Source organism: Corylus avellana, chromosome 5 (genome assembly GCF_965113065.1).
Source record: "Corylus avellana chromosome 5, dhCorAvel1.hap1.2, whole genome shotgun sequence".
NCBI lineage: Eukaryota > Viridiplantae > Streptophyta > Magnoliopsida > Fagales > Betulaceae > Corylus > Corylus avellana.
The window spans coordinates 4,882,470-4,890,747 of record NC_142494.1 but is presented as its reverse complement, the minus strand read 5'-3'; the positions used below and the strand labels follow the sequence as shown (position 1 = coordinate 4,890,747).

General features: G+C 32.3%; 1 protein-coding gene across 1 annotated transcript; it reads left to right on the top strand.

Annotated features, from left to right (window-relative positions):
* The first annotated feature begins 1,174 nt into the window (after positions 1 to 1,174).
* On the top strand, positions 1,175 to 5,036 carry LOC132181246 (indole-3-acetic acid-amido synthetase GH3.5). Its single transcript, XM_059594374.2, has 3 exons — positions 1,175 to 1,547; positions 1,833 to 2,764; positions 4,283 to 5,036. Exons 1-3 carry the CDS (start codon positions 1,246 to 1,248, stop codon positions 4,870 to 4,872), a joined length of 1,824 nt encoding a protein of 607 aa, XP_059450357.2. The 5' UTR covers positions 1,175 to 1,245; the 3' UTR covers positions 4,873 to 5,036.
* Positions 5,037 to 8,278: the final 3,242 nt, after the last annotated feature.

Sequence of the window (8,278 nt, the reverse complement as noted above, 5' to 3'; positions counted from 1 at the left end):
AAATGAATTGTTATGTAATTTTGTGAATTCTCAAGACAGGTAGATCTAATTTTTTTCCTTTTTAATTAAATATGGTATATATAATTCTGGTAGACGTGCGTAAATTTTTTTTACTTTTTTTATTGTCAATTTTTTACAAACGCACTCTCAAACGAAACATACCTTCACGTACCCACTATCATTCAAAATTTCTGATTGGACACAATTTCTGATTGCAGTACAGTATAAAAGCAATAAAAAAAAATCTCATTGGAAATATACCCGTTTGATGAGCACTCCATTAAAATTCTACAGTTTATAGTGAAGCTCAATTGTTATGAGACACAGAAAAGGACCTTCAAAAGAAGCTTGAAACGTGCAAGAAAGCATATACATAATGCACTTTTGCGACATAACTTTTTGATATATTGAGATTAAAAGTTTACACAAATCATCCATAAACTTCCACTCCTCTACTGATTGACTACGCAAGCCCATATGAAAGAGAAGTGATAGAATCAATGGCGTACATGCTAAAACTGATGGTAACATTTTGTTGAGTGGAGATGCACATATCACACGGCGGCTAGCTAGCAACTCAAGATACATCATCTAACTTGGTGGTGCAGGGTGTCATAATAAATACCAAAATACCTTTTTTTTTTTTTTTTTTTTTTTTTTAATTAAAAAAACAGCTAAGATGACAAGATAGGGAAGAAATCGTAAGGTAAGACATTTAATTTAAAAAAAACGTTACCCAAAAAAACTATATGATATACACATATCTTAGTAAGATATATACCTAAAATGCAAGTGGAGTGAGAAATCGGTGTCGGCGATAGAGGAAGATATACCGTGAAGCAGAAGCCACCTTTTTGTAACCAAATTACGGAGGCCGCTGCCGCTTATCTAAACGACACCCGTAGTACATGCGAGCATGTACCCGGTTGCCCCAGCTGTACTTACCGCGACTTTACCGGATATTGCCCGTCCTCTCACCCCCTTTCACGCCTCCCACTCTTTCAAAATTTTCCCCAGTCCACCGTTTCCCGGTTTCCCTTGTCAATATAACGTAGAAAAGTCACCTTCAAGTGCGTTCCAGCCATGCGCCACCTTCAATTTTTCTACTTTTTTTTTTTTTGTTAAGTAATTCTCTCTCTCTCTCTCTCTCTCTATATATATATATATATGATCGTTCGTTGGCCTCCCTACTTCATTTCCTAGACAAACTTTTTGCTGGAGTTTTTTTTCTCAGTGCCTGCCACTATGCCAGAAGCTCCTAAGAACGTATCCGAGCATGGTGAGAGAAAAGCGTTGGAGTTTATTGAGGAGGTTACGAGTAATGCCGATGAAGTACAGAAGCGGGTTCTTGGTGAAATCCTTTCTCGTAGCGCCAATGTTGAATACTTGCGCCGACATGGCCTCAACGGGCAAATAGACCGACTTACTTTCAAGAAGGTCGTCCCTGTTGTCGGGTACGAAGATTTGAAGCTAGATATCGACCGTATTGCCAATGGCGACACTTCCCCGATTCTTTGCTCCCAGCCCATTTCTGAGTTCTTGACTAGGTACGCAAATCTACATGTTTCTTTTAATGTTTTTCATGTGTTGTAATAATTTCTATAGGCTTAATCTTTTGAAGTAACAGCTAATTGATACTATGTTAAATTACCAGTTATCTCAAAAGCTTAAATAACTAGTAATTTAATATGGTATAAAAGCGAAAAGTCTTCCGATCGAACCTTACTCAGCTTTTGTTAAATTACTACGAATTTTAAAAGTTTAAGTTTATAGAAAGATATAGAGACGGTTTGGAATTAAAATCTATGTTCTGATACTTTGTATGTGTGTAGCTCGGGAACATCTGGAGGGGAGAGGAAACTGATGCCAACAATAGAAGAGGAGCTGGAGAGGAGATCATTGCTTTACAGCCTTTTGATGCCTGTGATGAATCAATTTGTTCCAGGTTTGGACGAAGGCAAAGGAATGTATCTTTTGTTCATAAAATCAGAAGCCAAGACCCCGGGAGGACTTGTTGCACGTCCAGTTTTAACCAGCTTTTACAAAAGCTCACATTTTAAGAATAGGCCTCATGATCCCTACACCAACTATACTAGCCCAAACGACACCATTCTCTGCCCAGATTCCTATCAAAGCATGTACTCTCAGTTGCTTTGTGGGCTTTATCAAAATACTGAAGTTCTTCGTGTTGGGGCTGTCTTTGCTTCTGGCTTCATTCGTGCCATCAAATTCCTAGAAAAACATTGGCTTCTTTTGTGCAATGATATTAGAACAGGAACCTTGGATCCTAAAATTACTGATCCATCAGTGAGAGAAGCTGTCATGAAAATTCTTGAGCCAAATCCCAAGCTAGCCGATTTTATTGAAGCTGAGTGTAGCAAAGACTCATGGAGGGGGATCATAAAAAGGTTGTGGCCAAACACAAAGTATATTGATGTTATAGTGACAGGAACAATGTCTCAGTATATTCCTACTTTGGATTATTATAGCAATAGTCTCCCTCTTATTTGCACCATGTATGCTTCTTCTGAGTGTTATTTTGGCCTGAATTTGAATCCTCTGAGTAAGCCAAGTGAAGTTGCCTACACCCTTATGCCCATCATGTGCTATTATGAGTTCTTGCCAGTTAACAGGAAAAAGGACTTCACTGAGGACTCCTTTTCCAAACCTGTCTCCCTCGAAGAGAAGGAAAGCCACGACTTGGTTGATCTTGTTGATGTCAAGCTAGGACAAGAATATGAGCTTGTGGTAACTACTTATGCAGGTATCATTTGACACATGACTGTTTTTATTTATTCATTTATTTTTATAATCCAGGTATCTGAAGCTACGCCTGACTAGATTCTTGGAACACCGTACCAAGCACCTCTTTCATATTGGTCGAGCATAGCTCTAAAAAATTATTTGCACTAAACAAGGTCAAACCTTAGACCTAGTGACGGACCTACATTATGACCTGGGGGAGTCCTGGCTTCTCTAGGTTTTCAATTTTTCTTTTAAGCTTAAAATTTAAGTTGATCCTCTATCAAAATTAAATTTGACACATTTAATTTACCCCTCATTCATATTTTAATCATTTTAAAATAAAAATTTTAGTTTTGTCCCTACTTAGACTTTATGCTTTATGAGGTATGGATGAAGGCCAAGTGGCTTACCAATAATCAAGCCAACCCCTCGAGTAGGTCCGACTTAATAGATCTTGAGGCCTAAGACAACAAACTTATGTAGAGTCTTTTTTATATTTAAATATTTAATTAAAAGATTTTAATTTAAAAAAATTCTTCTTGCTTTTTGCTCTTAATTTTTTTTTTTTAAATGATTTGGATAATTCATCTCTGTTATGAGACATTTAATTTCAACATATATATATATATATATATATATCATATCATATTTTGTGTTGAAATACACATTATTCTTTTTACATGGAATGTAATTTGAGCAAAATTAAATTTCTTTATTCTAAAAATTAATTTAATAAATGAACTTAGCCAATATGCTTGCTTGTTTTAAGTTTAGGTGAAATCATGAGTTTAGTAATTGCTTTTGGAGTACAATTACGGTCACTTTCCTTTTCTTTTCTTTTTTTCTTTTTTTTGTCTTTTCTTTTCTTTCTTTCTTTCTTATCCTTTATTAAAGCCTTTAATATCTTGGAACTCAATTTTTTGCATTGACTAACTTTTTGTGTAATTGAGGCTTTAATTTTTTTATTGGCAAAAGTCCACATACTCCTTCAAATTACTATCTAATTGATAATGTCTCTCCCAAACTATTAAAACATTGCCATTGTCAAGGCCTGCAAGAAGAAAAAATTACCCTACATTTTTGTCAAAAATACAAAAATATCCATATAAATTCCAAAAAAAATAAATAAATAAATAAATAAAAATTTTCCTTTAAAAAAATTACCACTCCATTTTTAATTTTTAGTTTTTTTTTTTTTCTAAAAAAAAAAATTATTATTAAGGGTATTTTCGTCATTATGGGGGACATTGACAATTTTTGATAGTTTGGTGGCATATTATCCCAATTGAAAGTTTATGGAGGACATTATTAATTGAGTGATAGTTTGACTGAGTATGTTGACTTTATAAAATAATACTTAATTATACAATCATTATTTGATGCCTTATTTCACTGGGCTCCTATTTTGCCTAAGCATTCTGTTGGCCCTGTTGAGTGTTAATTCAACACATGAAGCATTGAACAAACACGTACATATGGCAACACATGACTTTACAGTGTAAGAACTATATATATCATGAACTTTTTCATCTTGCAGGCCTCTACCGTTATCGTGTTGGAGACATACTCCGAGTGGTGGGATTCAAAAACAAGGCTCCACAATTCAAGTTCGTATGCCGAAAGAATGTTGTTCTCAGCATTGATTCAGACAAAACCGATGAAGTTGAGCTCCAAAATGCAGTGAAGACTGCAGCCGACCATCTTCTATCATTTGATGCATCACTCACAGAATACACAAGCTATGCAGACACCTCAACCATCCCCGGCCACTATGTCCTGTACTGGGAGATCAGCCACAGCGACCGCGCTGCCGCAATCCCGCCTTCCGTTTTCGAGGATTGCTGCTTCTCTGTTGAAGAAGCACTCAACAGTGTGTACAGGCAAGGAAGAGTTTCGGACAAGTCGATTGGGCCTTTGGAGATAAAGATTGTGGAGGGGGGCACGTTTGACAAGCTCATGGACTATGCTCTCAGCCAGGGTGCTTCAATAAACCAGTACAAAGCACCCCGGTGCGTGAAATATGCCCCCATTGTTGAGCTCTTGAACTCGAGGGTTGTTGCTAATTATTTCAGCCCGAAATGCCCGAAATGGGTTCCGGGTCATAAGCAATGGTGCAATCAGAGCTAGCTTTGATTAGGAGCTTATATTGGATGTAGTAGATTAATTAACGTACCCATTAGTTTCTTGGTGATGTTTTTAATCTTTGCAAAAACATTTCTAATTAAGATCTTGTTTCTTGAGTTAATGCTTCTAGCTACCTGATTCATCACTTTGTGATTGATCCCTCTTTACATATTTCATTTCCATCACTGATCACTGAATATGAGTTCTGAAGAAATTAATGGGAGTGGAAGAAGATCATCTTCAAATTAATTTAGTCAAGTCCAGCATTGACAGGCATGAAAATTACAGGCCATGTTAGATGGAATTGGAAAAATTATACATACCCTCTCAAACTAGGACCTATAAATGAAATGGAGAGGATCCTTCTCCCTCAAACTACCACTTTATTGTTATTATCCCCTCCAATCTATGGGTGTTCAAACGGGACAGTTATAACTGCCCTGCTGGCTGCCAACCACTAACTGCTTATTATAACCACTAACCGTTTTGGTAGGCGGTTATAAACAACCGCTAACTGCCTAGGGCAGTTACAGTTAGCGATTTTAAGGGTAGGAAAAAACGGTTAATAACCGCTAATTGTCTACTCTTATATATAATAATATAAATGGTAAAGTTCATATACTTTTCAAACTACCATTCAATTGAAAATATCCCTTCAAACTTTTAATTGTGACAATGTCTCACTTAAACTATCATAACCTTGTCAATGTACCCCCTAAGGTTGGCAAAAAGATAAAAATGGCCTTATATATTTCTCAATAAGACAAAAATACCCTACAAATTAACAATTTTTTTTTTGAAAAAAAAAACGAAATATTTTTAAATTAGAAAGAACGATTTTTTTTTTTTAAACGATTTTTTTTTTAAATGGAAATTTCTATATATATATATATTAATTTTGTTTTAGAAAAGGAAAATTTTATTTTCTTAAACGAAAATTGTTAATATTTTTAAATAGGAAATTTTTATTTAAAAAAGTTATAAAACTAAACAAAAATTTTCAATTAAAAAAAAAAAAAAAATCAAAACTTTTTTTTTTTATCAGTTTTAAATGTGCCACCCTTTCGATTTTTTATTTTATCTTTAGTTTTAGGTTTTTTTCTATATGTTTTAGTATTTTTTGTTTTTATTTTACTAAGCGTAGTTTTGTCATTGGGGGGAACATTGACAATTTTTGGTAGTTTGAGGGTGATATTGTCACAATTGAAAGTTTGGGGTGACATTGTCAATTTGGTGATAGTTTGAGGGGGATATGTGAATTTTCCCCTAATATATATATATATATATATATATATATATATATATATATATATATATATTAACTATAACACCCAAAACGACGTCATTTTGGCCGTGTATGATTGTATATATGTAAAATATAATGTGACATGTGATGTTTTGGGCCAAGTTTTATTCAAAAACATAGCCTGACCCAAAAAATATGTTATTTTCATCTTTTTTGGAACACTTGGGCCCAAAATATTTAAAATAACCCAAAAAAATTGGTCCAGTAGTGGCCCAAAACACTTAAAAAGCCCAAAAGTCAATATAAAAAAAGCGGTTATAAAACTGCCTGTTATTGGTTTGAATAACCGCTAACTATATAGACGGTTGCGATTATTAAAATCGATAACCGCCCAAGGTGGTTGCGGTTAGAGGTTGTAGCCAATAACCGCTAACTGTAACCGCTTGTGTAGCCCTACTCCAAACTACTAATTTTGTCAGTGTCTTCTCCAAATTACCAACAAATGTCAATGTTACCCCTAAAGCTTGCAAAAAGATAAAAATAACAATAAAAATATTTCAATAAGACAAGAATATCCTTGTAAATTTTTTTTTTAAAAAAAAAAAATAATAATAATAAGAGGTTTAAAAAAGAGGTAAAAAAATAAAACAAAAAGGAAAAAAAATTAATTTTTTTTATAAAAAACATTATTATAAATTGTTTTTTCTTTCTTCTTTTTTAATATTTTTTTTTAATTTTTTTACATATATTTTTAGAAAAATTAAAAAAAATTTAGAAAAAAAATTAAAAAACTATCCTTATAATTGGTTTTTCTTTTTTCCTTTTATTTTTTTTTTATTTTTTTTTAATTTAATTTAATTTTATTTTATTTTTAATTTTTAGTATTTCTATTTAAAAAATTAAAAAATTTAAATTAAAAAAAAAAAATTTTGTTTTCGAAAGAAAATATTCTTATAAATTGAATTTTCTTTTTTCCTTTTTAAATTTTTTTAAATTAAAAAATATTTACTTTTTAAAAAAAAACATATCCTTGATAAATTGGTTTTTTTTTTTAAATTTTTAAAAAAAAGAAAATAACTTTAAGAGTTTATTATTATTATTATTATTATTATTATTATTATTATTTTTTAATTTTTAATTTTATGAGGGGTACTTTTGTCCTTATGAGGGAGATTGACATTTTGTTGGTAGTTTAAAAGGGATATTGACACAATTAGTAATTTGGAGGGAAATTAACATTAACAATAGGATTATAGGATGGTATCATGGCCATGGTAGTTTGAAAAAGGTATGTGACATATGTGTACTTTTCCCAATTTAATTAATCTTTGATTTTAATATTGTGGAATTCTATTTTTTCATGTTTGGGAAATTAAATAACAATTTGGATTCCATAAAGGAGAGAAATCAAGTGAAAACCAGTTTGCTCAAATTCTGCCACTCTCCTTCATTGACTGGATGGCATTAAGTGACCGGCTACCATGCATGAAAGCGAGTGATCTTCAATACTTTGGCACTTTGAATTATCCTATAATTATATCCTAATCAAAATGTATAGCCTCTCATTTCTGATCTTCAATAAATTATCCTATAATTCTATAATTTGAATTTGTGTTGGGTTTGTAAGTCGTGTAAAAAATTATTAACCTTACTTTGGCACTTTGAATTTGATACAAAAATACTCTTGTATAGTGGGCTATAAGATCTTAAATAAAATCCACTGTGGTAAATCTTTTGGGCTCACCAGATCATTTCGATTACTTCAATTAAGAATAATGTTACTATTCGAACCAATTTATCACACCAACATCACACCGATCTAGCTAACATAATGTTTTTTAAGTAGCTTTAAATACATGCCATATCACTCAGATTGTTTTGAGTGTAATAATTGGGAATGAAGTGTTTTTTTTTTTTTTTTGAAACAATTGGGTATGAAGTGTTAATGTACTTAAATATTCAATATAATAAGCAGAATTCAGTAAAAGCTTTCAGAATATTTGGACTGTACTAATTAATTCTAAAATATATAGAATTTGCTACTTATCAAATTAAAAGAAAAATTGAGACATAAGAAATTAATTACCCTAGAGAGAACAATTTTCATTAACAAATACGCCTACTTAATTATGATTAGAGAGCAGATCAAGAAAGTTTTAAAGC

Coding starts and splice junctions, on each gene's coding strand:
- LOC132181246 (XM_059594374.2), top strand. CDS start 1,246: ATGCCAGAAGCTCCTAAGAACGTATCCGAGCATGGTGAGAGAAAAGCG. Junction 1,548..1,832: donor ATTTCTGAGTTCTTGACTAG/GTACGCAAATCT, acceptor GTATGTGTGTAG/CTCGGGAACATCTGGAGGGG. Junction 2,765..4,282: donor TGTGGTAACTACTTATGCAG/GTATCATTTGAC, acceptor TTCATCTTGCAG/GCCTCTACCGTTATCGTGTT.